Source organism: Pholis gunnellus, assembly GCF_910591455.1.
Source record: "Pholis gunnellus genome assembly, chromosome: 5".
NCBI lineage: Eukaryota > Metazoa > Chordata > Actinopteri > Perciformes > Pholidae > Pholis > Pholis gunnellus.
Genome location: NC_136531.1, coordinates 1,647,043 through 1,674,599, shown reverse-complemented (window position 1 = coordinate 1,674,599; position 27,557 = coordinate 1,647,043). Strand labels below are relative to the sequence as shown.

At 45.2% G+C, this 27,557-nt stretch overlaps 1 protein-coding gene across 1 annotated transcript in view; it reads right to left on the bottom strand.

The window, feature by feature from the left end:
- The window catches only part of LOC306696211 (voltage-dependent T-type calcium channel subunit alpha-1I-like), a gene marked incomplete at both ends in the record, with an annotated part of 137,186 nt that overhangs the window by 26,207 nt on the left and 83,422 nt on the right, over positions 1-27,557 (bottom strand). Inside the window, 12 exons of the mRNA XM_079159764.1 lie at positions 2,416-2,525; positions 6,277-6,428; positions 7,379-7,571; positions 10,457-10,546; positions 11,196-11,321; positions 13,900-14,026; positions 15,321-15,499; positions 22,100-22,168; positions 22,761-22,884; positions 25,424-25,524; positions 25,823-26,309; positions 26,407-26,477. Of these exons, the coding sequence (XP_079015890.1) occupies positions 2,416-2,525; positions 6,277-6,428; positions 7,379-7,571; positions 10,457-10,546; positions 11,196-11,321; positions 13,900-14,026; positions 15,321-15,499; positions 22,100-22,168; positions 22,761-22,884; positions 25,424-25,524; positions 25,823-26,309; positions 26,407-26,477 (1,829 nt within the window). The remainder of the gene's footprint in view (positions 1-2,415; positions 2,526-6,276; positions 6,429-7,378; positions 7,572-10,456; positions 10,547-11,195; positions 11,322-13,899; positions 14,027-15,320; positions 15,500-22,099; positions 22,169-22,760; positions 22,885-25,423; positions 25,525-25,822; positions 26,310-26,406; positions 26,478-27,557) is intronic.

Genomic DNA, 27,557 nt, shown 5'->3' with positions numbered 1-27,557 from the left:
GCCATGAACAGGAGAACAGGGATTGATGGATTTGGAGTCTTAGCTCTGTATGCGGTTCATGGCTGCACACATCAGGGTCTGTGTTGTGTTAAATCTTCCAATGAATATTAATGCTCTTCAATTTTATGCATAATTTGCACAATTCTCCCTCGACTGACTTGGCAGAAGAATCGGCCGGCGTTTACCTGAGGCCGGCTGTCATCATGAATAAGTGTGTGAAAACCAGAAGAACACCTGCAAACCTGCATCACTTCCTGTGTTTGTTTGTCATCGTGACTCCACAGGCTGCTTGTTAAAACGGTTTGACTGTGTTCTTGGCTGTTGATGCTGCAACCAGTACATGACTCATACACACACACACACACACACACACACACACACACACACACACACACACACACACACACACACACACACACACACACACACACACACACACACACACACACACACACACACACACACACACAGCCCGGTCAGGAACAACCAACACGCTCTCTGCTCCACTGACGCTACATTAAAGTGTGTTATGAGGTTGGTTTTTTAGTAAAGTTCCTTTGAATTAGCGGTTGGACGCAGCAAATCCCGAATTCTATCCGACATTTAACAGACCAGTGTGTGGGATTCAGGGAGGTCTCTTAGTAGAAACAGTTATATCATATTTATAACAATGTCTTCACTCTGTTCTCAGACAGCGTTTCGTAGCTGAACTTACAAAAACAAAGCGCTGTAAGTTAGGAGATCTCCCACAAAAATCAATTCTGATGTAAGTCACTTAATCAACCCAAACTACGATCGTTTCCTAAACCTGACCAGATAGCTTTGTTGCCTAAACATAATTAAGTTGTTTCCTGTTAAGATGGAAGTATATTTTAAAGACTGTATTCATGTAACGAGTGGAAATTGAGACTGTTTTGCTTGACTTTTGCAGGGAAAACGCACGAAAAATGAGGAGTAACTTTTCCTAAGATATCACACAAACTTGAAAATATCAATCGTGTTTGTTCGTTAGCTTCCTAACCTCCTAAATCTACACAGGGAGCAGATCCTCTTCACTGAGTCCTCCTCGTTGCATCGCCATGTTTCTACAGTAGCCCAGAACGGACAAACTAAACAGTGACTCGAGAGAGAGATGCTCCACCGTAGTTCTGCGGCGTTGCTTGGAGGGGGAAGGGGGAGCGGAGGCGGTATTCAGTTCGTTGCAATCTGCAAACGCACCACTAGATGTCACTAAATCTACACACGGCTCCTTTAAGCGTCTAGAACAAGCGCATCAAATCTCGAATACCTTACTATTTTTATTTATTAATATATTCACCCTGACAAGACACTAAAACACACTCTTTGTATGCAAGAAATGAATTATTTATGACGTATCAAAAAGGTGAGAGAGTGTGAAGGAATGTCGAGAGGAGTTGGTGCTATGACTGAAATCTTTATTTGATATTTTTCACACTTAATATTAAAAATGGTCCTTTTTTCCTACGTGTCCTCTAGTTTCCCTGTGAACTGTTTGTTTTCTAGTTGATGGTTCTTCTGTCTGGACGCCGTACTCTTATAACTGGTCACAGGCATTTTTTAATTTGATCTCACTGCTGGCTGCGGTTTGTTCCCGCTCAGACAAAGTGTCTCGTTTCTAGATAACATCTCAGTTCCAGAGCAGCAGAGCTGACACAGGAGCCGAGCCCTCAGTCTGTAAACGGAGCGAGACATTAACAATGAGCTACAGACGGAATAATAAGACTAAAAATGTGTTTGCTTACAAAAAGAGGAAGAGACAGAAACAGTGAGACGGTCAAAAAGCATTCAAATAGCGCTGCGGAAAAAGCAATTTCCACCAGCAACACCCACCACTCTAAAAATGGATCCGAAGCTGCAATAATAAAATCTTCACAGTAGAAAATCTTAAATATTATCGCAGCTGCTCCTCCAGCCTGAACACTCGGCGGAGAGAGAGGACGTCGCTCGATTGTTAAGTTATTGAAATCTATTCATGTTCAGAAGAGTTTCTGCACAGCCTCAGTGGGAATCATTGATTCAGTCAAAAACACAGTAAAAAACTGTTTATAGGAGTTTTGTTTTAAAACGAAAAGTCCAACATTTGAAGCGAGGTCATCGAATAATGGTTTAAAATGTTGGTGTCGTCTGTTTGTTCTAGTTTCACTTCATGCTACATGGTTAAGTGTGCAGGATCGCTCTGGTTCTGCTGTCCAGCAGCAGCAGCAGCAGCAGCAGTGTCGATAAGACTTCCCTTCAGGGTCCTCCATCAGGATTGAAACCTACGATCAGAATAGTCACTCTCACTCTGGGGACCACCTAGAACTCCCTCAAGGGCCCCCAGACCCCCAGTAGGCCCCCAGACCCCATCGGTGTAGAGACGGTAAACACAACATACACAGCGACCCCCTTTCATACCTGTCCTTGAAGAAGCGTCTGAAACCAAAGGCCACCAGCTTCAGAGAGGTCTCGATCACAAAGGTGGAGGTGAAGAAGTAGTTGCAGTACTTCAGAGTCGTCTCCAGAGACTGAAAGAGAGAGAGAGAGAGAGAGAGAGAGAGAGAGAGAGAGAGAGAGAGAGAGAGAGAGAGAGAGAGAGAGAGAGAGACAGAGACAGAGACAGAGAGAGAGAGAGAGACAGAGAGAGAAACAGAATGAGAGAGAGAGAGAGAGAATATGAGACAGAGAGAGAGAGAGAGAGAGAGAGAGAGAGACACACAGGGGTTAAAGAGGCCCAGAGGTTAGAACAAAGAGAGATTAAGAGACGTCTGTTCCGTCTCCGTCTCTGAATGATGAAATTATTCGTTATTCATGAGCATAACCTCGTCTTTGTTCACGGTAATAAACCGTAAACGGTGTAGCTTTGGTCACGTGAATGAAAGAAGAAGAAGAAGAGAAACTAACACAACAAGACGACGGTTGTTGTTCAGAGAATCTGTTCCGTCGATGTGAGGACGGCATCTCGCCAGCGAATCGTTTATTAATAGACGAGACGGACGACTCAATGATGTCAGACTCTGAGGAGGAACAGCATCGTTTTATTTGACCACACCAGCATGAATGAGTCACACAAACCCACACATTAGATTAGTTAGACATGAAGGAGAAACTACTCAAGAGAAGTTGTTACTGGTGTGGTATGGCTGTTTAGAATCAGATCTTTTAAAACATTGATGACCTACCAGCTAAAGATGAGGAGAGCAGGAGGAGTTTAAGGAAAGGTTTACTTTGAATTTATTTTGCGTTTCCAGAATAAATTTAAATTGTTGAGGATGAGGTCGAAACTTCAGTATTAATGCCAGAAATTAGAAAAGATTAATTGAAGGAGAAAGAGTTTTTATTTATTTTAATAAATGTCAGACTTTTGAGAATGATTCAAAGTTATTATTTATTCTCGTCGTTTTGTCTTTATTCTCAATAAAAAGACTCATGTTGTTCCTTATGCCTGGCTCTGTTAATAGATTCCTTTAACCTCGGCAGCCAAACGAGGTAGACTGCAACTTTAGGAAGTTTGTCTCTCATGTATGAAGTGCAGCGCAGCGCGGATCTATAATAATGAAGTGGGGGGAAATATTTATGACTGCAGGGGGAGACATGGAGAGTTGCTCTGGAGACAAATATAGTGTTTTAGGTTTACTAACATACACTTGAGCTAACTGAACATAATGAGCTCTTCAGTGCAGCGGGCCACATAAGCTGCTATATTATGTAAATACCTGCAGCAGATTCAAGATCAGGAAGGTTTTCAGTTCAACATCGACGCCCAGCAGCCTCCAGAAAACCCACACATGTAGCCCGTATGAGCCCACAGGCCCCGGAGCTCAATGTGAGGCCTTGGAGCGGAATTCAAGAAGGAAACAATGAGCGTGCTGTCATCTTCAGAATGAAGATTGAAGATGAAATGCGTATAGTTCACTCAGGAGTTGTGTTCTATCAGCTTTAGTAGCCCGTAGCCAAAATAACTTAGCAGCCTGAGGCGTGAGAATGGAGTTGAGGGATGTCACCTCTCCGGCCGGATCGTTTCACAAGTAGATCTTTGAGCGAATATAAAGCAATCGGTTTTCTGATTGCGTTTCGTCCGAGTGAAGCGAAGTGTCTTAAAGCTGCATTCTCTCTAGTGTCCACCAGGGGGCGACTCCTCTGGTTGTATAGAAGTCTATGAGAAAATGACTCTACTTCTCTCTTGATTTATTACCTCAGTAAACATTGTAAACATGAGTTTATGGTCTCAATCTCTAGTTTCAAGTCTTCTTCAATACAGCATGATGTTCATTTAGTACATGATGGTCCATTTAGAGTCAAACAGACCATAAAGCAGGGGATGCTTTAGGGGCGGGGCTACACGGTGATTGACAGGTCTCTACCAGAGACGTGTACGGCGTCTCTACGTCACTCCTCCTCAGTCCAGATATGCTCACTTCCTGTTCACTGGTTGCAAAATAGCCGAGATGGCGGCAGCAAAATTGTGGAGGCTTCAAAACATCAGTCCACAAAGCAATGGGTGACGTCACGATGACTACGTCCACGTCTTATATAAAGTCTGTGGTTTGGATCAATGCGTTCAGACTTTTGCTTGCAACCAAAGCTCCACTCAAACATGATTGGTCGAGACAACTTGGTCCAACAAAAAAACGCTTCCGATACCAAAATCTTGTCTTGCAATCATATCCAGAATGTGTTCAGTGGGATGAACCTCAGACTGAATTCATGCTCTAAAGCATCTCTGCCTCTGACAAACACTTTACGTAACTAATACCCCAAATCTGCCCGAATGTTTGTATTCCAGATAAATGCTTTGGCTGCTGGCGGATGATGCTGCTGATTCAGAGCAGCAGGTTGGCAGCCTGCCTCTGGGAGTGCCCACTTCAAAAAACACAAAAAAACTAAACCTTCCCAGATGGTGCACCAGCACCCACTCAGAACCCCTTAAACAGGTCTGTAGGGACGGGTATCGTGAGGATTGTATCCATATTTAGTACTCGTATCGATACTGCTTATCTGTTCGGTTCCTTATCAATACTCGTATCGGCTCCTTTTGATTATATTGTGAGAAAAAAAAGACAATTAGGAAAAGAATCAACATGATTTATAATTCTTGTATATAAACAAATATTCTTTCTGAAGCAGCAACACTAGAAGTTCTAAAACCTTTAGAATCATTCTCAGCTAAACAATGATCTCAGTGATTATGTTCTATTGATGATCCTGTTCTTGTGATCAAACTCCGTATGACATCACTAACATATGACATCATTAACGTACGACGTCACTACCGTACGACGTCACTACCGTAAGTCGTCACTACCGTACGACCTCACTACCGAACGACGTCACTACCGTATGTCGTCACTACCGTACGACATCACTACCGTACGACGTCACTAACGTACGACATCACTACCGTACGACATCACTACCGTAAGTCGTCACTACCGTAAGTCGTCACTACCGTAAGTCGTCACTACCGTAAGTCGTCACTACCGTACGACCTCACTACCGTACGACATCACTACCGTACGACCTCACTACCGTAAGTCGTCACTACCGTACGACCTCACTACCGTACGACATCACTACCGTACGACCTCACTACCGTAAGTCGTCACTACCGTACGACATCACTACCGTAAGTCGTCACTACCGTAAGTCGTCACTACCGTAAGTCGTCACTACCGTACGACCTCACTACCGTACGACATCACTACCGTACGACCTCACTACCGTAAGTCGTCACTACCGTACGACCTCACTACCGTACGACATCACTACCGTACGACGTCACTACCGTACGACGTCACTACCGTAAGTCGTCACTACCGTAAGTCGTCACTACCGTACGACATCACTACCGTACGACATCACTACCGTACGACCTCACTACCGTAAGTCGTCACTACCGTAAGTCGTCACTACCGTACGACCTCACTACCGTACGACCTCACTACCGTACGACCTCACTAACGTACGACGTCACTAACGTACGACGTAACTAATGTATGACATCACTACCGTTACCTGACGGCTGCTCCACAGACAGACTGATGTTCTGCTTGTTGGCCACATGTTGTGATAAACTTGTGAGGGTTTTATTGTGTTGAACAATGTGTCTCACGCTGTACTGAGAGGAGACAGAGACAGGATGTATCGATACTTCGGGTATTTTACTAATTTGGAACCTCTTCTCGTTTAGAACCAAGTAGTATCGGGGGGGGGGGGGTCCATCTCACTCACACCTCCTGGCCATCATCCCTCCATCTCCTCCAGGTCGTGCGTCCTCACCTGTGGCTGGCTGTAGTGCTCCAGAGACATGGTGATGACATTGATGCAGATGATGAAGGTGATGACGAGGTCCAGGTAGTGGCTGGTGCACAGGGTGTGGATGGCCAGCCGGGTTCTGCCGTACGACGCGTAGTAGGGCAGCTTCTGGGCCTCTGGAGAGAGAAAAGGTGCCAAGGACGATAGGAAGAGGGAGGGAGGGGGGGAGGTAAGGAGGGATTTGGATCGGCAAGGAGGCAGGAAAAATATGGAACAGGGACAGATGTGGAGAGGAGCAAGAGGAGGCAAATCAGAAAGAAAAGAAAAGAATTTAGGGGTGAGAAAATGAACGAGCAAATTGAAATGAGGTATAGAAAAGAAAGAGAAATAGATATTTGGTTCAGAGACCGGGGGAGCGTGAGGAGGAAGCAGTGCAAGTGTGATTGATTTAACGATTTATTTATGCCAGAGGGGTGAAAAACGAGGGGAAAAGAAAATGAAGAAAAAGGGCAGAGAGGGAGATAAAACTGTGAGGTAATATGAAGAGAAAACAGTTTGATAAATGTGAGGCGGAGGCTAAGGAGTTTTAAATGAGGAGAAATAATGACTGCTCAAAGTCATATCATTGAGGATGTGAGTGAAATATCAAATACAGGTTTTGGACGCTCAGGAAAGAGTCTTTTAAGTTTCACTAATTTCATAAATATATTTTAAGTTGCATATTTAATCTTCCTCTTATCCACTTTTCTTCTATTCATTTATTGATCCCCTCTTTTCCTTTATTCTAAAAAGACGTCATCCCTCTATCATCGTGTCCTCCCTCCTCTGTCCTTCCTCTCCTTTTCCCGTCCAAAGAGGTGTAACGTGTCCATCTGTCCTCCTCCCTCCCGTCTATCCTCATTGCCCTAGACTCCTTCCATCCTTCCTCCTTTCCTTCCCTGCTCTCACAACACTACACTCCTTTCTTTCATTTCACCCCAATTATTCCTCCAAACCCCTTCTCTTCGTCTTCATGTATTTTTCATCCCTCCTTCTTGTACTTCAAAGCCTCTACTCCTCCCTCCCACCTCGTTTTCTCCAAAAACACCGTCCTCATTTCTCCCCCTTTCCTCCCCGGGTTCCTTACTTCTCCTCTTCTTCTCCATGCGACGCTGGCGTTTCTCCTCCCGCCGCTTGGCCTCCTCCACCTCCTGGTGCTGCCGACACTTGTGGAAGTTCTCCACCACGACGCCGACGAACATGTTGAGGACGAAGAAGCTGACGATGAGGAGGAAGGAGATGAAGTAGAGCAGCATCCACGGACTGTTGTTGGTCAGCGGCTGGAGGTGAGGAAGAGGAAAAACAGATGAGACGAGGAGCCACTGGGAGAGCAGTGAAGTAGGTGGAGGGGAGAGGAAAAGGGAGGACTGGCGGACATCTTTAAGGAAAGAAAGTGAAGATAGAGCGATGAGGGGGAAGAGGAGAAGGTTAGTTAATATCACCAGGAACAGCGAAAGAGAACAGAAAGGAGACAGAACATGAAATAATAGACAGAGAAGAGGAACGCAAAAGAAAGAACGGAGAGGAAAAAGCTGACGTAATCTTAAAATAGAGCGAAATAAAAGAGAATACATGTACAAGGTGAAGGAGGCAGAGTCGGTAGGAAGCACTGAAGGAGCCTGGAGGGAGATCAAGGTATCAACAGGACAGCAGGAAATGAGCAAAGACAGATTTCGGTGATGATATGCAGCAAAGGTCCTCAAAGTGGATCCGGAAGGTGATTTAAAACCTGCTACAAGGAACTTTATATTTGTGTTGGTTCTGTTGGTCCCTGTGGACTAAAGCTGTAGTGTCTCTGAGCTCCAGACTCTCTTTAGAAAACCTCTCATGTTACTGCAGCAGGTCTGACAGTCTGCTCCTCTCAGTCCTGGTTCTGGTTCTCCCCTCCCTCCCTTCCCTCCAGTGGGTCCAGCAACACGTCCTGGGTCTCCAGCAGCGTGGTGTCGGTGTTGACTCCCAGAGAGGAGAAGCTCTGCTCCTGGAGGAGGAGGAGGAGGAGGAGGAGGAGGAGGAGGAGGAGGAGGAGGAGGAGGAGGAGGAGGAGACGCTGCTGCTGCTGCTGCTGCCGGGAGCTGAGCTCTCCTCCTCCCTCCGGAGCCACGACTGCAGGTCCAAGGCTGCAGGTGAAGCCGGATCTGGGTCTGTCCACGGTGGACCGGTCTCTGCTGGAGGATCTGGGTCTGTCCACGGTGGACCGGGTCTCTGCTGGAGGATCTGGGTCTGTCCACGGTGGACCGGTCTCTGCTGGAGGATCTGGGTCTGTCTACGGTGGACCGGTCTCTGCTGGAGTCTGAGCTGAAGGAGGTTCTGGTGAACCTGCATGAGTTCATCTGGTTTCACCAGAATCCGACCCGGTGGCTCCGATGACGAGCATCAAGAACAACTCTATAGAAACAGACCATCTTCTCTCTGATGGTCTCTTTACTGATGGAGGTCTGATAGAGGACCAGGACTACACTGAGACTGGTTCACAACCAGTTGAAAGTTCCTTTGAATATCATTGTTATTAATGAAAGACGCAGTGTTTGAGGGAACATTTGGAATACTGCCATGAGCTTCTTACGGTCTTCCAATTAACCCACTCCACAGCCAGCACAGTCCCAAAAACCCCGGAGCTGCTACAGAAGAAACAAGAGAGACGATGTGAGGAACAGATCGGGATGAGTGGGTCATTGCAGGAAGTCATTACAAAACCCCCCAAAAAAAAATCAAGTTCAGGTGCAATGAAACTGGAGATGAGACTCAGATTTTCAATCTGGAGGAGTGTGGAGTGTTGAAAGCGCGGGGTGGAGTGCAAATGGGATCAGTCATTCAGAGCCACGTTGGACCGCGTTTCTCCCCGAGGCGGGGGGGAACCAGCCAGAATAATGCCCCTCTTTAATAGATTCACGGATAGATTTTCAAATAAAACCAGTTCTAAAGGGAGCCTGTTCACTTTGAAGCCGACTCATTTGCATCAGTGAACGTGTGCGTGATGTTCTTGTGTTTGTATCGGTGATCAACCACGTGAATTGATGATGCTATGAAGCTACAGCAGGTGTAGCCGGGCCCTGAGGCTGATGACCACTGAACCCCAAAACCCGCCGGCATGGTTAACAATCGCTAAAACTACACCGTAACTACACCGTTTATCACAGCCAGAAGCTGTAAAAACGCTATTATCGTCAGATATTCATCTTTCCGACATTCCTTGAACACATCATGTGTGAAGAATGCTTCGTTCAGAAAAAGCAGCCAAAACGAAGCTTAAAAATGTGATATTTCATCAAAAACATTTATTTCTACATGTCTTATCTTGCGCCAAACCAACCTTTTGCTTTAGACAGATTCTGTAAAAAAACATGACACTCTGAGCTCTTCAGCCACTATGAAGTCGTGATTGTGAGTCCAACATTCACGATACAATAACTGTGCGAACCTTTGACTGAATTGCAGGCTGTTTACACAGAGCGGAGAGACGATGGAGAGACAATGTTCACTACATACGCAGCACGTGGAGACTCTTTCTTCCAACACTGGTAACACTTGTGGCAACTTGGAAAAATGTTGAATAATTAGATTCCATTGTCTTCCAATAAATGATCAAAGAAAATGTTTTCTTCTTTCTTATTGACGTCATTCTAACTGTGTTAATCTGCACTAAAGACACGTTTGAGTTCTCTCTGCTTCTAGTCATGATGGTTCTGTTGCTGTAGAGGAGCAGGACTTTTATATTACAGTGAACATCAAGACCACAGAGAGAAAAGAAGCAAAGAAGAGAAAAGAAAAAGCCCCAAAACTGATTGTGGTTCAGAGAGTTGAAGTGTACGGCCTGCAGCACAGGACTCTAAGACTACCGAGGCCTTCTGCTGAAGCTCTCTGGGGATCTGTCTGTTGGGAGTTGAGGTGGTTTGGCGATCTGATCAGGAAGCCTCCTTGTGGAGGAGTTGTGGGCACAATCCAACTGGGTGGAGATCCCGGAGTGACCAGAAGGATGGATTTAAACTCCCATCTGGCCGAAGAACGCGTGGGATTCCCTGGAAAGAGCTGGAAGATGCGGTCGGAGATCCGGGTGTGTGGGTTCCATCGACCGGCAAACAGGATTGTGTTACGCAAAAGAACCGGTACACACGTTTGTACCAGTGTTGTATTTGCCTGTGACGTGTGTGTGTGTGTGTGTTATCACCTGCTGGTCGATCCCCACCGCGTCCAGCCCGTGGTACATGATGTTGACCCAGCCGTCTTTTGAGGCCAGCACAAACAGGGACATCAGAGCCTGAAGGACACACAAACACACAACATACACAACACCTGACTCAGTTCTATACCGGTTAACGCTGCTGATTATAAGAGTGCCTACACCGCAACAATACCACAAAAACAACAAATAGACAATTCCCAAAAGGCCCAAAACGATTGAGTTGTGTAGCTGAGCATTCATCTTCAGCATCACTCGCTCACTTTGACTCATGATATTAATAAAGCGACTCATTGTTCATTTCAAACTCTTCAAGTCTTCAGAACTTTAACTGACTGATATATATATATTACTGATTAAAATAACACAACAACAACTCAACATGTTTTCAGTCAGTAGTTAAAGTTCTGAAGACGTATATATATATATATATATATATATATATATATATATATATATATATATTCACAATACTTTTTTTTGTTAAAGGAGATAATTATGTCAGATGTTTGTTACCACATTCAATATATTTTTACATTGAATGAACAACTTTAAATATGTTCTCTGTATTCAGAAGCCTTCGTTGCGTTATTGCCTTTCTGGTTTATATCATAGTATTCTCCTTGCACTAGCATAGCAGACATTCTATCCTCTAAAGTGTGCTAATCGTCATCTTCATGTGCACCGTTATTGTGTTTGCATGAAATCATCCTCGTCTCTCTCGTACCTGTCCGAGGTTGTCGAAGTTGTATTTGTGGTGAACCCATCGGTAGCTGGCAGCCAGACAGTCGGACTTGTTGGTGATGTTCTTCACATCGAAACCGGCGCAGTAGAAGAACTTCCCTTTGAAGAGCTGAAGGCACACACACACACACACACACACACACACACACACACACACACACACACACACACACACACACACACACACACACACAGCGGAGAAGGAAGTGAGAAGACGGCAGCGCACGGCAGAAACATTTCTGATGAAGTCATGACAACACTCGTGTGTGCGCCCGCTCCTCTCATGCGGCTTTTGAAGTAATTTCATAATTAGCGTCTGGAAGTGGATGAAGCCTGAGTAGAAGCACTTGATATCAACAGGGCAGGTTGTTTTTTTTCTCCCGAGAGAAGAGGTTTTTAATTCTCAATCATATTGAACGCATCAAAGAGGGGACTGAGTGGAACGATGCATAACAGCAGATGCAGAAGGAATAATAATGTGCAGTTATGGAGGGAAGAACAGGGTGGGTTTGACAACTAGAAGCAAAAAGGAAATAAAAAATAGGAAAACCAAGTGAGATGTATGGAAGCCCATTCCCACCAGCAAAATAAAATAAAAAATCCACCCAAAAAAATAAATAAAAATAAAATATCCACCCAAAAAATAAATAATATATATATCCACCCAGAAAAAAAAAAAAGTAAAAAAAAAAAAAAAAAAAGTAAAAAATGTTCTGGGTGGATATATATATAATTTGTTTTGGGTGGATTTAAATTTTTTCGGGTGGATTTTTTATTTTATTTTGCTGGCGAAAATGGGCTTCCATAGAGATGTACATTTGTAAGACTTATGAACTCACACAAATTATGGAATATTAATGAAATAACCTGAAGATTAATGAAATAACCTGCGAGATTGAAATGTATTTACTTATAATAAGATCTCTTGATTCAAACACAGGACTTGTTTGTGTACTGTGTTGAAATCTGAAAACTTTTAGGGCCAGCGCTCTGTGTTCTTGAGTCTCATAGTCCCATAAATCAATCCCAAAATGTACAACACGTTCTTGCTCAGCGACAGCTCGGTCAGTGGCACCAAGCTTCACACTGTGACGTTTCCCCTCTAGCGTCTGCTTTGGACTTCCATATATACAGCGTACGTAAGAAGCGGACATCGTCATCGTGACGTCACCAGTTGGTTTGTGAACTGCGTTTTGAAGTCTCGATTCCGGCGTCGCCATCTTGGTTTTTTTTGCAACCAGTGAACAGGAAGTGAGCACATCTGGACTGAGGAGGTGTGACGTAGAGACGCCGTATACGTCTCTGGTAGAGACCTGTCAATCACTGTGTAGCCCCGCCCCTAAAGCATCCCCTGCTTTATGGTCTGTGTGACTCTAAATGGACCATCATTTACTAAATGAACATCATGCTGCATTGAAGAAGACTTGAAACTAGAGATTGAGACCATAAACTCATGTTTACAATGTTTACTGAGGTAATAAATCAAGAGAGAAGTAGAGTCATTTTCTCATAGACTTCTATACAACCAGAGGAGTCGCCCCCTGGTGGACACTAGAGAGAATGCAGCTTTAACACGTGAAGCATCGGCTTCACTCTGCAGAACTGGAGATTTCCGCCTGCTTCCAACTTAGGTTTACTCATTTGTAAAGATTTACTTCGTTGGGTTTTACGCAACAAAACTACAGATACAAACAAAACATACCTTGCATACAAAGCTGAGCTTGCCTTCTATTCCAGGCTTTAGAAAAATAATTGGCAGTCTGAAATACTTCAACCTTAAAAAACTGCTCCAACATCCGTCCATCTTCGACCCAAATTAGCAAACAGAACTTGAGTTGAATCTGAGGGTTTATGGGTTTTGCTTTTGCATGGTTAGGTTTGGGAAAAGATCGTGGTTTGTTATGTTTGTTAATGAACTGGCGTTACTTTTTCCAACTGTCACAAAATCACAAATGTGTCTCAGAGAGCTTTGCAATCTGTACACCTTGTGACATCCACTGTTTTTAGACCCTCGCATCGAAAAAGGGAAAAACTCCAAAAAAAGAACAACCCTCAAGGAGAGCATCAGAGGAGGGATCCCTCTCCCAGGATGGACAGAAGTACAATACATGTCAAGTGTACAGAATGAAAAACATAATAGAATTACAACACAGTCAATCTCATCCGTCCACCCCGACCTAATGCAGACACTAAAGCGAGTATTTGACGGGTCGGGGGTGAGAAGGGGGCTGAACGGTACTGATTTTGGTCTGAAAAGGATTGATGAAGTTGTGAATCATTATTTGATTATGTGGAAAGTGAAACTCGGGTCTTCTGCGTTGCCGTTACACCTCCTCTTCCTGCTGGATTCTGCTCTAATTAGCCTTCTCAGCCAGCGCTGCGAGGACGTGCTCTCATTGTGGCTGCAAACAGCCTCATCTGGTGTTCTCCGCCGTGTTTAATGATTCATTTCTTGGTTTTTGCTCTAGATTGAAAGTCAAGAGAATAATTGCGGCCTCGCATGTTTTGACCCACTTAATCTTCGGTGTATAAAATATTATTATGGGCCACAGTGAGCACAGGGGTCGCTGTATTAGTTCAATAGTTGGACCATCTAGGTCCATGTCAAAGGCTTTCGAGGCTCCCTTGATTAATAAAAGACAAGTTGTACGGCGGGGAAGACGTGATTCATATTTGATGCGGTTTACCTGAACTCCGAGAATACCGAAGATGATGAAGAAGGCGCAGCAGATGAGGACGATGTTGCCGATGGGCTTGAGGGACGTGATGAGAGTCTCGACCACGAGCTTCAGCCCCGGAGCTCTGCTGATCACCCTGGAGGATGGAGGAGGGGGAGACACAGAGACACGGTGAGTGAGAGGGAGAGAGAATGAAAGACAAAGAGACAGGGAGAGAGAGAGAGAGAGAGAGAGAGAGACCGGACAGGCTGCTTTCATTGAATTCAACAGACTGTATATAAGAAGTGCAGATGGTCTGTGTGACTCTAAATGGACCATCATTTACTCCATGAACATATGAACATACAACCAGAGGAGTATTACTGCTTTACTAATAGCTTAAAGAAACAGAAATCACTCTGCAGAGAGAGACCATGTTGAACCTCATGGTGCCGTGTGTTAATCACATGCAGTCAAGGCTGAATTCATTCAGACCTAAAATGACCTCGGTTTAATGTAATTTGAGCTCTCTGGACCCTTTCGTCCATCTCAGCTTCGTTTCTCAGCTGCTCTGTCAGGTAACGTTGGGCACGAGATGGTTCAAAACACATCTTAAAGCAGGGTCAGGAGGCTACACCGACGAATCCCATCTGTCACGGAATGATTAATGGGACAGGAAATCAGAAAGAAAATTGAACACATGCTTCACAAAATTAATTTTATTCATTTAATCCGATCTTTGCTTTCTATCTGGTGAAGAAATTGACCTTCTGAAGTTGTTTCTTCAAATAAAACGATTGTTTTTGAGAGTGAACATTTTACCTCTTTAGTTGAATTGCTCATAAACATGCTAGCATGTTGACGTTCCCCTTTGAGGCACACATGTTGGGAAAGACTGGCTTTAACCATGTGTTATAAATACTGTAATAAGTAGAGCAACATTAAATCCAAATCAGCAGAAACATGGATCTTTACCAAATTGTAAGCAGGTCTTTTATGGCCGTTAGCAATGCTTTCCACGCATTTTGGGAAATAGCATTAGTTAACTAATGGTGGAGAATTAGATGAAAAAGATTGAAACCACTCTCATGTCTGATGAAGCTAACACAAGTAGCCGATTAGCTTCGCACAAAGACTGATAAAAGTGAGGAAACAGCTAGCCCGGCTCCGTCTAAAGTTCACAAACATACGTTTTGTATCTGTTTGTTTAAGCTGTAGTAGAGACGGCTCTATAGAGGGTTATGTGCTGGACTCTGTCTTTGCTTGGACCAGTAACTGGAGTCTCAAACTGGTCGTCTGGCAACTGCTCTGAGAGCAGATTATGAAAGATTCAGGCTAGCTAGTCCAGTCTTTACGCTAAGCTAAGCTAAGCTATGACAGATACGAGAGCGGTATTGATTTTCTCTCAACTACATCTAACGTGAAGAAGCGTGTCAATTAGCCCTCCTAACCTGAGGGGGCGTAGCGTCCTGAGCAACCTGAGAACCCGGAGAACCCCGAGGATCTTAGCCCCGCCGGCCATCGACACCACGATGTCAGTGAGAGACACGAACACGAGGAAACCGTCCAGAATGTTCCAGCTGCTCCTCAGATAGGCCTTCTCTCCCAGGTACAGACCCATGGACACCACCTGAGGAGATGCAGAAATACCACACAAGTAAGATTTCTCATTTAGCTTCTCAAATATATTTCATTTCATGTCAGCTGCTTTTCGGCAGGAGAGGAGAACAGAGGAGAGGAATTGAAAGTAAAAAACAATATGGGAGGCTGAGAGATGTGTATGGAAGCCCATTCCAGCCAGCAAAATAAAATAAGAAATCCACCCGAAAAAAATCAAATCAAATCAAATCCACCCAAAAAAAATTATATATATATCCACCCAGAAAAAGAAAAAAAAGATTGCTTTTTTTTTTTTTCTTTTTTGTATGATGATGTATTATGATGATTTTTTTCTTTTGCTAGCTAAAGAGATTAGAAGTGCGCATGCGCTTCAGTGACGATCTCCTCACAGGTCCCTTCATCCCCTCGCCAGTCTTTCCATGAAAACGACATGCAATTCTACATATTAATACTTATGATATATAACATCTAACATTTACAAAAGTCACCAGTAATAGTTACCTTGTGTAGAATTGCATGTCGTATTTATTCCGGCAAAAAAAAAGACATCATAATCTTTTTTTTAAACTTTTTTTCCGGAACAAATACGACATGCAAAAAAAAAAAAAAAAGATTTTTTTTTTTTCTGGGTGGATATATATATATAGTTTGTTTGGGGTGGATTTTATTTTATTTTATTTTTTTCGGGTGGATTTCTTATTTTATTTTGCTGGCGGGAATGGGCTTCCATAGCTGTGATTGAGGGAGCGAGGTTTTAAAACCAAACGGATGAAAAAAGGGAAGAAAGACAAGCAGCAGCTCTTAAACCCCAATATGAGAAGATTAATGTTCAACAGCAAGAGGGAAGGAAAAAAAGGACACGAGGAAAAGGAAAGGCGATTAAAAGGAAAGCAAGTCTACTATGAAGTGGAAATCTCCAACACGGGACCGTCTGCTAACACGTTCTTTGCTGAGTTAACCAGCTTTTTATTCTGCTGACTGTACTGTAACTGGGTGAACTGTCTCTGATTAAAACTTCCAGAGAACAAAAGAAAATAAAAAGCTCTGCTTTCAATTTCAGTTAAGACATGCAGTGTTGTCTGTTCCCCAAATCCTCTTAAATCAGACGCTTCCACACAAGACTAAACACTCGGAGGGTGTTGCGACCGGAGCTGCAAACATTTGAAGCGCACATATTTCAGGTTTTTGTCTTAGATTTATGGTCTGTCACCTTCTAGCTACAGCTGGCTGAGAGGTCTCGCTCACTGGGTGAGCCCTATTGGGGATTGAACAAGAACGGTAGGGAGGAGGATACCCTGGAAACAACAAGGAGGAGTGTGGGTGAGGTGTGGGAGATCAACAGTTTTGTGGAAACAGTGAGACATTCGTCGGGAGGAATGAGACGTGGTAGTCGGGGGCGGAGGAGGAAGACACAAGAGGCTCAAAGAGAAGAGATGGGAAGTTTTGAAATCAGAAAACAGTTGGTGAGGTTGGAGGAAAAGTTGCACGGCAGATGTTTTGACATCATTTGACATCTTCCAGGTGCTTTCATGGCAATGTGTGTTTCATGTGTGGCTGTCGTGTCAAAAAACAGAACAGAAAAAACAGAAAGAGCAAAGAGGCAAAACAAAAAGCCACCAGAGAGATGTGGAAGGATGGAAGATTCCCGGGAAATGGTGGAACAAGTGGTGATGGTGTTTGTGCATCTGTTTTGGGAACGCCAACCAAGCATAATCAGCAAAATAACCTGCAGAAAATCTTCCGAGTGTCATGTACTGTAGGTGCCACCTGTAGGCTGGAAAGGGAGGCTTGGGAAAACTGTGCAGCACGCTCCTTCATGAGCTGATGGATGGAAGGATTCAGACGATCACGGCGTCCAATAGTGACTCATAGTCGTCATCGAGAATGGGTCGAAATACAGTATCTGAAAACATCCTCTGACACTTCTGCAATCATTCCGACAACATGATCCGTCCAGGTCTGCCCGGCTGTGTAGATGACCAATCTATCATAAAAGTGCAAGCCAATCACAGCACATTAGAGCGGGACTTGGCGCAAAGCGGGCAGGAAGAAATGTGGTTCCTGTGCGCCATACAAAGTTTAACAGACTACAGCGTGCAGAGGCGGGCTTGTAAGTTATGAGCTAGTATATCAAAGTTTGGCCAAATCCTGTCCGAACTACGACAAACCAATGTTCTCCTCTTGTCAGCGTGGGTTCCCTTCGGGTTCTCCGGCCATAGGTGAGGTGAGGGTTCAGATCGTTGATGCATTCGGCCTCAGCTCCCTCAAGGTAAAAACGCCTGCAGCGCTGCAGACGCCGCACCAATCTGCCGGTCCGTCTCATGCTCCAATTTTCCCTTCACTCGTCAACAAGACCCAGAGATGCTTGAACTTCTTCTCTTGGAGCAGTGACTCACTCCCAACCTCGAGGACACAATCCACCAGAACCACGGCCTCAGACTTTACACTCGGCTGCAAACCGCCCCGGTGTATGCTGAAGGTCACGGTCTGATGGGGCCAACAGAACCACATCGTCTGCAAAGAGCAAGTCTGCAATTATGAGGCCCCTAAACTGGACACTCTCCACCTCACGGCTGTTCCTTGAGATCCTGTCCATCCAAACAACAATGGACACGTGTCTCTCTTTTGGTTAGACGAGGTCGGGTCTTTCGAAACTGGTGAAATTTAGGAATTTCTGGCAACAACTTTACCTTCCACTTGGTTAAAAGAACTACAGAAGTGTCTGACACACTGTGGTTGTCTTTTTGAATGGTGTGACTTAAAGGAAAATGAGAACAGGACTTGTTCTTGGTCTTCATGAGCCTCGTTGTGCAGACTTCCGTCTGACACTAAATCTACCATAACAGACACGGCCATGCACACTGTTGCTAACTCTATAGAAATAATGTAGAAGCTGGACGTCAGAGGGCGGCGAAGACATAAAAACAAAGAATTTGGATGAAATGAAGCTAAAGTGTGAGAAAAACAGAAACAGCTAGAGAGAGATGAAGAAAGAAACGAGATCTGTATCTCAGAAAGCTGACTGGAGTCGTCAGTTTGCAGAATTCCACGCAGCTTTGTTCAGGAACATTCAATCTTTCTGACTCGTTTTGACAGCCAACATGGTCCAAAACTCTCACTATAAGTACGACAGTAAATATTTCATCCGTCCTCGCCGGTGAGATCTGCACAGCAGCGAGTGTCACTGTCACATCCTATACGACAGGTCTTCTGTCAGGTTTTGACAGGCTGGATATCGAGTTATAACACATCTGCTGTGTTATTAATAGCCGCCTGCCGTACTGAAGCTGTTGGAATGCCGTGGGGGCCGGCATTAAGCGGATCAAACAATCACCGTGATAAAACATGATGCATGGTGAATCTATGCCAGCGCTGTTATCGAAGCCCGCTCTTCCCCTCTCACACTACCAGCTGATGTTTGTCTGACACTCGGCTCAGTTGAGCCGATCCCCATTCTAGGAATTACATTCTTATGCTATGAATCAGCTTTGGGTCTACGTCGCCCCTCGTCAGCTCCTGAAATCGTAATCCCTGATCGTGTGTCTCATACAGGCTGCCTTGTGTTTCGGTATCAGACACAAGGGTTGTGACTAAACAATCAAACTACACCGTTAATCACAGCTAGAAGCTAGCAGCGGTAAAAAAACATCCGAGTTCCATCTTTCAGAGGGTACTTGAACACATCATATGGCTGCCATCATAGAAAGCAACCAAAACGAAGCTTAACATTGTGATATTTTATCAAAAACATATTATGTCTCGTTTAAAATGTGGCCACAAATAAACCTTGTGCTTCAACCAGATCCTGTAAGAAACTAGACATTCTGAGCTTCTCAGTGCAACTATAGGACCAACAGAGGAGAGGAGAGGAGAGGAGAGGAGAGGAGAGGAGAGGAGAGGAGAGGAGAGGAGAGGAGAGGAGAGGAGAGGAGAGGAGAGGCTGGAAGGAGAGGTTGTAAGAAAAGGAATTCAAATTCCCTTTTTCGTGATTGATGTCACTGTAACTGTTATTCTGCACTAAAGACATGTTCCGGTCGTGATGGTTCTGTTTCATAGAGGAGCAGGACTTTATGTCACAGAGAGTGAAATGTGACGGGACTCGGGGCTCAGAGGTTTAATAAAGTTTTATTCATTCACCAACTTTTTAATAAAAAAACAAAATGTATTTGTTTCTCTTTGGTATATATATATAATAATATTATAATTTGATGAAAGAGCACAGCTCCACAAGCGCTCTGAGTTAAAGAAGTGAAGAACGTGATTCGTTCATTGTTCACTGATCGTGTTTCTCAGTCCCTGACCTCAGGCTGTGTTAGTCTGAAGGAGGAGTCCTGAGCAGCCAACACAGCAGTAGAGACTCATGGAGAGTCTTCTGTCACTGAGCTCCTGAGTTAGTGCTGTGATGCCGTTTTAAAAAGAGCAGAAAGAACTCTGATGGAAGCATTGGAGACTTTCCTGCTGACGACCTGCAGCTACACACAGATTCAGAAGCGGTTACAGCATTTAAAAGTCCTCCCTCAGCGTCCGGCTGTTTGACTAATGAATGAATCAGCTGTGATGAAACAGAGACGACAACAGAAGGCTGCTGAGGTCAGAGACCTGTTCAGACCTTCTGACGGGCGGATCAGTGTGAGGAGAACCAGTCAACCGTGGACCATCACGCCTGAGTGTGTGTGTGTGTGTGTGGAAAGATCTCCCCTCTCTGTTTCTAATTAGAGTCTGATGTTCAAGGTCAAGCTCGCTGCGTGCAGGTAACGCTGTTTACACTGATCACTACGGCTCACGTGTGTGTGTGTGTGTGTGTGTGTGTGTGTGTGTGTGTGTGCGTGTGTGTGCAGACAGGAAATGAGAACAGTGATGAAGTGTGTGTGTCGGAGAGGAAACTCTGTTTAATTAGTCCTCCTCAGAGAGCGATCAGACTGACCGGCCTGCAACAAGATTACACCGAGAGAGAGAGAGAGAGAGAGAGAGAGAGAGAGAGAGAGAGAGAGAGAGAGAGAGATCGTTATCTCAACTGTCCATAACTTCAGTTAATCTAAGTTTTGTTAAAGTTATAATAATAATAAAAATCTGTCATTATTTAAAAACACTAGAAAACATAAAACATGATTATTCAAATAATTTACAAAGCTGGTGTGAAAGTAGATGAAGTTATTTCATTCTGATATTTACTTTGTCAACAGATCACGACGGCTGATACGTCTAAAGATTGTGTGGAAGTCGTGACGGAGAGCTGACGGGGATGTTACAGTAATGCTGCTCTTAACGATAAGTAAATGAGTTATTAAGTCTGTAAGCAAGGAATGAAAGAAGTAAAGAAAGTTGATTTTCATCGCATCCCGTCTGGAGGAAACGCCGTGAATTGCTTCAAAAAGAGAAAATGAAAATGAAACTGAATAAACATGAGTAAATATACACGAGAGACCGCTCTAAAGACATCAGGATACATCTCCAAACCAAACACAAAGTCACTCGTCCTGTCCAGTAGAACGTAATAAGATGTGCTGCCTGCTGCTCTCGGCTCAGCTCATGAAGCAGAACATCCTCTACAGCAGCGGCGAGGACGATTATTGCTGAGTGAGGTCTTTGCAATAATCCTTGTTGTGCGTTAGAAAATGAATGCAGTCACGAGAACATTACAGCAGCGATGAAGGTCGCTGTGCTGGTCTGGTGGCAGTTCAACGACAGCAGAAAGACTTTGAGTGGAGGTCAACGCCACGGTGCAGCAACAGCTCGATCACTTCAGATCAAATGAGCTGAAGAAGAGACTGAAGCCGGGCTCAGAGAGCGACGGAGCTCGGCTGATCGAATTACAAACGAGCAGAGAGAACGACGAGGGACGGATACAGAACGGGAAACGAAATTAATCAAATGAGCAAACGAACATCTGAGCGATCGGACGGCCGAGCGAAGGAATGGAAGTAAATAAAAGAGGCAAAGAGGGAGATGGAGATACAGGAGAGACGTTCATCCAGAGTCCTGATGCACGTATGTGCACATGTGAACCGGAGAGAGCGTCGACATCATTGTGCTTCATGTGTCTCCATCATCCCGGCTCATACATACATCACCACAGGGTTTCTACCAATGCACGGAGAACGCCCGGAGACACGAGGCTCTTAATAATGGATGATGGCCTGTCTTATGGCCAGCAGATGAGTGGATTAAGAGGAGTGTGTGTGTGTGTGTGTGTGTGTGTGTGTTTATCGATGGGAAGTCCAGGAGTAGCTAATTATAGAGTAGCCTTCTATAATTAACTTCATTATCTAGCTGCTCATCGCTAATGGCTAACGTGTGCAACTGATTGAAGCGCAGAATTGTCAAGAGAAGAGAGAAAAAATGACGGAGAGAATAAAATCTGCAGATGAAAAGAAGAAGAAGAAGAAGGAGAGAGAAAGATAAGGAAGGAGAGAAGGCAAAACATGGAGAGATAAAAGGAAACCAGCTATGAAATGAGGAGAGGAAAGAAGTGAAAAGGAGCGAGAGGAGGAGGCGAAGCCGGGAAGAGGTGAGAGACAAAAAGAATGCACAGAAGACAGACGGAGAGGGAGGTGAAGAAGGAGGTGGAGAGACAGGAAGAGGAACACCGGAGAGGACGAGGACAGTTTACCTTGACGGTCATCTCCGCGACAAAGATGGCCGTAAAGATGTAGTTGGAAACTGTGAGAAACAGCCTTTCCTGTAACAGAAGGAGAGGAAAGAAAGAGTTTAAAAGGACTGAAGAATAGAGGAGAAGAAGAATTTAAAAGGAGACAAAAAGAGGAGAAGAAGAGCAGAGGGATCGACCGCTGGACGCGTGTTTACTCAGAAGCTTCGAAGCAGGACACGACGTCACTCGTCAGTTGGATCTTGTTGGCAAATGAAAAGCCACATTTCACTTGAACGCTGTGAAGGAGACGCCTCTAACAACAACACCTCAATCATGACAAAAGACAAAAGTTCCTCAAAGGTTTCACAGATAACAAAAGGAACTTAAAGAGCTATACTGACAAAAGCTTCTCCTCCGTCATTAACAGGAGAAGAAAGGATTCAAATCAGACTTGTCCTCTCAGGGCTTCCGTACATTTCCAATAAAACACATTGGAAAGTGATCGTTATTACAACCAGAGCCGTCATTACTGAGTCTCTGCTCATATAATCTGGTTCGAGGCAGTTTGAAATGATGTGGAGGAAGAGGAAGATTTTGTCAATTCAAAACTAAATCCAACATAAAGTTGTGTATTCGACCAATATTTGAATGATGAGTGATGCGGAGAAAACGCGGCTCTCACCAGACTGCCTTGCAGTATCTTGGGTCTCTCCAGAGCCACCGTGATGCAGTTGAGGAAGATGAAGGACAGGACCACGTAGTCGAAGAGCTTATGGGCGATGATGGACTGGCAGAGCAGTCTGAACCTGAGCGGAGCCAAACAGAGAGAGGAAGAGGAAGAGGAAGAGGAAGAGGAAGAGACCATTGAATCATCTTTAAGATACAGTACCTCAAAATACATCTGATGGGTGAAGCACAGAGGAGGAGGACTCTGTGTCTACATCATGAGGACTCTGGTGGACCAGAGGAGGAGGACTCTGTGTCTACATCACGAGGACTCTGGTGGACCAGAGGAGGAGGACTCTGTGTCTACATCATGAGGACTCTGGTGGACCAGAGGAGGAGGACTCTGTGTCTACATCACGAGGACTCTGGTGGACCAGAGGAGGAGGACTCTGTGTCTACATCATGAGGACTCTGGTGGACCAGAGGAGGAGGACTCTGTGTCTACATCATGAGGACTCTGGAGGACCAGAGGAGGAGGACTCTGTGTCTACATCATGAGGACTCTGGTGGACCAGAGGAGGAGGACTCTGTGTCTACATCATGAGGACTCTGGAGGACCAGAGGAGGAGGACTCTGTGTCTACATCATGAGGACTCTGGTGGACCAGAGGAGGAGGACTCTGTGTCTACATCATGAGGTTTGGAGCTCAAACAGTCACAGTTGATGGATGTTTTCCTCATGTTGAGTCTTGAATGTGAAGACGTCGGCCATATTGTCTGACCAGAGGTTAAGTTTTTGTTCATTTTTGGACTTTTCTCCAAACTTTTTTCTGTGCAACACTTAATATTTCCGCTGGCCTGAAAATGATTAAAATAAAAACGATCTGAAGAGTCTGGAGGAGGTGAATTACTCAGAGCTGGCCGTTACCAATCTGGTGCCCCGGGCAGGATTTTAGCCGGTGCCTCCCACAATAAATATCCAAAAACGTAGAAAGTAGGGGAGTCCAAAAAAACGAGTAACAGAAGAATCCAACAGGCAAACCAGAAAGGACAAAACGACACGAGATCAGGAGATTCAAACGTGCTCAACCGACACCAACAGAACCACAGCGGACGAACCAACGACCAGCAGAACCAAAGACAGGACTACGAATACACCAGACACTAATCACACACCACGACACCGATACAACCCAGGTGATCACAGGGAATAGGAGGGAAGACCTCTAGCACTCGCCTCTACCGCCTGCTCACACAGTGGATGTACTGTGTATCCACACATCTGTAGAGCCTCTGAATCTTTACTATCCTCTGACTCCTGCAGTGAGAGCTCAGCGCTCACACAGTCTCACCTCATCTGGCGGCTGTATCAGCCTCACCTGCTCTCTGGAGGGGAAGAGAATCAATGTGCTAACCTGACGACTGCTTTTCCTCTAGATCTGGCAAACCCTCGTCACTTTAACTATCGATTCAGATCTGGCAACACCCCCCCCCCCCCCCCCCCCCGGTATCGATCGTGACCGGCGGCATCGCTGGCGTCGGCACTTCATCCCACCTGAGAACACAACTTCTTCTGCCATCGGCTTGTTTGTAAATTCTGCTCGGACGCACTTGTTAGAGCAAAAAAAGCATAACTGAGGCATAAGCGCGGCACATATGCTCACACTGCTCCCACGTGCACATATGCAAAGTCATCCGCGAGCAACGCAACGCGAGCAGAGATGTGGTGGCCTGACGCTGCAGAGCGAACACACACAAACACACACAAACACACACACACCCTGCCAACACACACGCGGCCCTCGCTTGACAGATGGCACCTGCCAGGATGCCAAAACACAGCCCTGGGCCCCGGCTTCCCCCTTAAGTGGCTATCAGCACGCAGGGAATCGGGTGAGTGAGCGAGTGGATGACTGAGTGATCTTTCCTTCGTGTTGCTTTTAGGGGAGCCTCTCTACCAGCGACGCATTTGGGAGGCTGGGAGAAAAGACGTAATGACACAGACACAAACACAACTCGGGGCCCGGAGTCAATAACATCGTCTAGAGAGAAGAAGAAGAAGAAACACACAGCGGCATCGCTTCAACGAGCCATTTGTGAAACGGGATGACAGCCGTTTTCAGATAAACGGTCGGGTTATGCGGCTCGTTGTTCGTCCACGTTATCAGGACGTGAGCTGACGTTTGTTTTTGCTCGTCGACTCGTCTCTCCACGCTGCAGGGCTGAACAAACACAGTCGGTAGAATCAAATATCTAAAGTGCTGACGCATGCAGAGAGATGCTTCCTGCTTTGTTGCACATTGGTTTCTGGACGTTTTTGAAGTCTCGAGTTCGGCAATTTTTGTATTGAAGAAGACTTGAAACTAGAGATTGAGACCATAAACTCATGTTTACAATGTTTACTGAGGTAATAAATCAAGAGAGAAGTAGAGTCATTTTCTCATAGACTTCTATACAACCAGAGGAGTCGCCCCCTGGTGGACACTAGAGAGAATGCAGCTTTTAAGACTCTTCCGCATCGGCTCCACTCTGCAGAAGCGGAGGTTGCCGCCTGTCCAAAACTCAACCAACCTGCTCCATCAGCACTGTGTGGGTGTGGTTGATCAGGTTTGATTTACTGCAGTCTAACCCAGTTAATGTTTGACAGTTTAACTCTAGAAGGCTGAAGGCGTCCACTCACTTGTTCTGAGGGGAGAACATGTAGACGGACCACTGCTCTCTGGTTTCACACCAGTCCGGCTTGTACACCTCCATCATCTTCTGGACGCGGAAGCACAGACTCTGGAGGAGAGAGGAGCCGAGATGAGGAGATGATTTAAGGCCGTTAAATTATTGAATTTGTTTCAGGCAAGCTTGGGAATCTCATAAAGTGACTGCAAAGAGGTTAGATAAACCAATACCGCCGCCTCGTCTGCACCCCAACTGCCACAATGATTAGGATTTATGTTTTATTTTGTTTTTCAATATCATCTAGTCAATCCGAGAAGCTATAAAGAATAAAATATACAGCAATAACGCACTACGATGGCACCGTATCATCTCAAGAGGTGATGATCGTTCACGTGTCCGTGCCACTCACATAATCCGTCTCTTCGTCGAGGTCCGCTCTGTCTTTGCGTGCGTTGACTTGAGGGAAAACCTCCGCCATCAGCTGAGCGTGGGGACCCGGCGTCTTGCCGTTACAATCCCGGTGGTCCGCTCCTAAACCGGACCCCGCGGTGATGGATCCCCCCGCCCCGGACCCGCTCCTCCTCCCCGGGTCCGGTTGGACCGGGGGCGGGCCCTGCGGCGGCGGCTGCCCGGCCGCCCGAAGCAGCTCCGGGTGCTCCAGGGAAAGAGCCCGTCGATCCCTCCTGGCAGCGAAGTGTCTGGAGAGGAGCAGCGGGGGCGGAGGCGGGTGGTGAGGGTGACGGGAGTGGGGCGGGTGGTGGGACAGGAGGGACTCCTGCTCGGCGGCGTAGGTGTAGGAGTAGGGGGAGCGGGTGCCGTGCACGCGGAGGCTGCCTCCCACCAGAGGAGCTCCGCCAAACCCGTAGCTCCTCCGGCCCAGACTGTTGGAGCTCGACCTGCACGACATATTTAACACTCATGAACAAGTCTCCATGAGAAGGTAATGGTTTAAGAATCATCAAATCATCACTTAAAGTACATCTACTCGTCTACCTGCGGCTCCATGTGGACTGTGGGAGGAAAGGCCGCCCCCAGTTGTGGTAGTTGGGACTGCGGGCGTGGCGCTAGAATAAACACACAGCAGTTCAGGGTAATTAACATCAGTTTGCATCCGGTTAAAAAAAAAAGATTTGTCTGATTTCTTGCGAAACGTTACTCCACATTTTGTTGTGCGTTTTCTCCGGGCCTTTCACACCAGACTGCGGCGCACTCGGGCGGCTGTCATCGAGTTTAACACGCAAACCCCCTGAGCGCCGGTTCCACTTTGAGGAACGTAAACCGGTTCTGTTTGTTTTCCGCATGTCTAACCCTCTCCACATGACGGATCCTAATTATGGGTTTCATCCTCGGAAACCTACGTGTCAAAAGCTGGAGTTTGATGCCGTTTTTTGCAGAAGCATCGGTCTCTATAGAAACTGCAGTGAAGCGTGCACGCGAGCGGTTAAGTAACACCTCCGTCCATACAGAACATCACTCAGGAGGGCGGCTGTGTATCTTACTGTCAAGACAATTTGTTCCGCACTCTATAAGATACACCAGAGACGAGTCTTGGTGGTATTGTACAGTGTAATGCCGTAAACGAAACTTCTTCTTAGAAATGCAACTGTTTAATGCAATGATAATATGATTCAATATCACCATAGACGTTCAGTTTGTCTCCAGATGTAGACTGCACCTCTGCATCGATGCACTGTGTTACTATTTTCTATCCAGTCGGTGAATCTTGCTCATTGTGTTTCACATTGTATTGATTTCTGTCTCGCTACGCCGCTGAAGTGATAACACCACCAAAGATAAGTGAAGTGAACGGAACATTTTGCAACCATTACCCAATTTCTCTATTTTCTAATAATTTAGCTTGGATTGATAACTTCTGTTAACCTTTAAACATGTTTTTTTTTAATATGTCTAATCCATATTCGGTCACAAAATCGTCTCTATATCTAAGCAAATGCATGAGCTTTAAGTTTAAAAAAACTAAAGAATATCATTTTAGGAAATTCAGATCAGGATGATTGTTTAGAAATCATTGTACTCGTAGTTTATTTCATTTGATTGTATCGTGTTAAAAAGGAGATCTTTAACTTCTTTATGCATCGTTATCTACATTTCATCAGACACGTGGACGAGGAACCAAAGCAGCA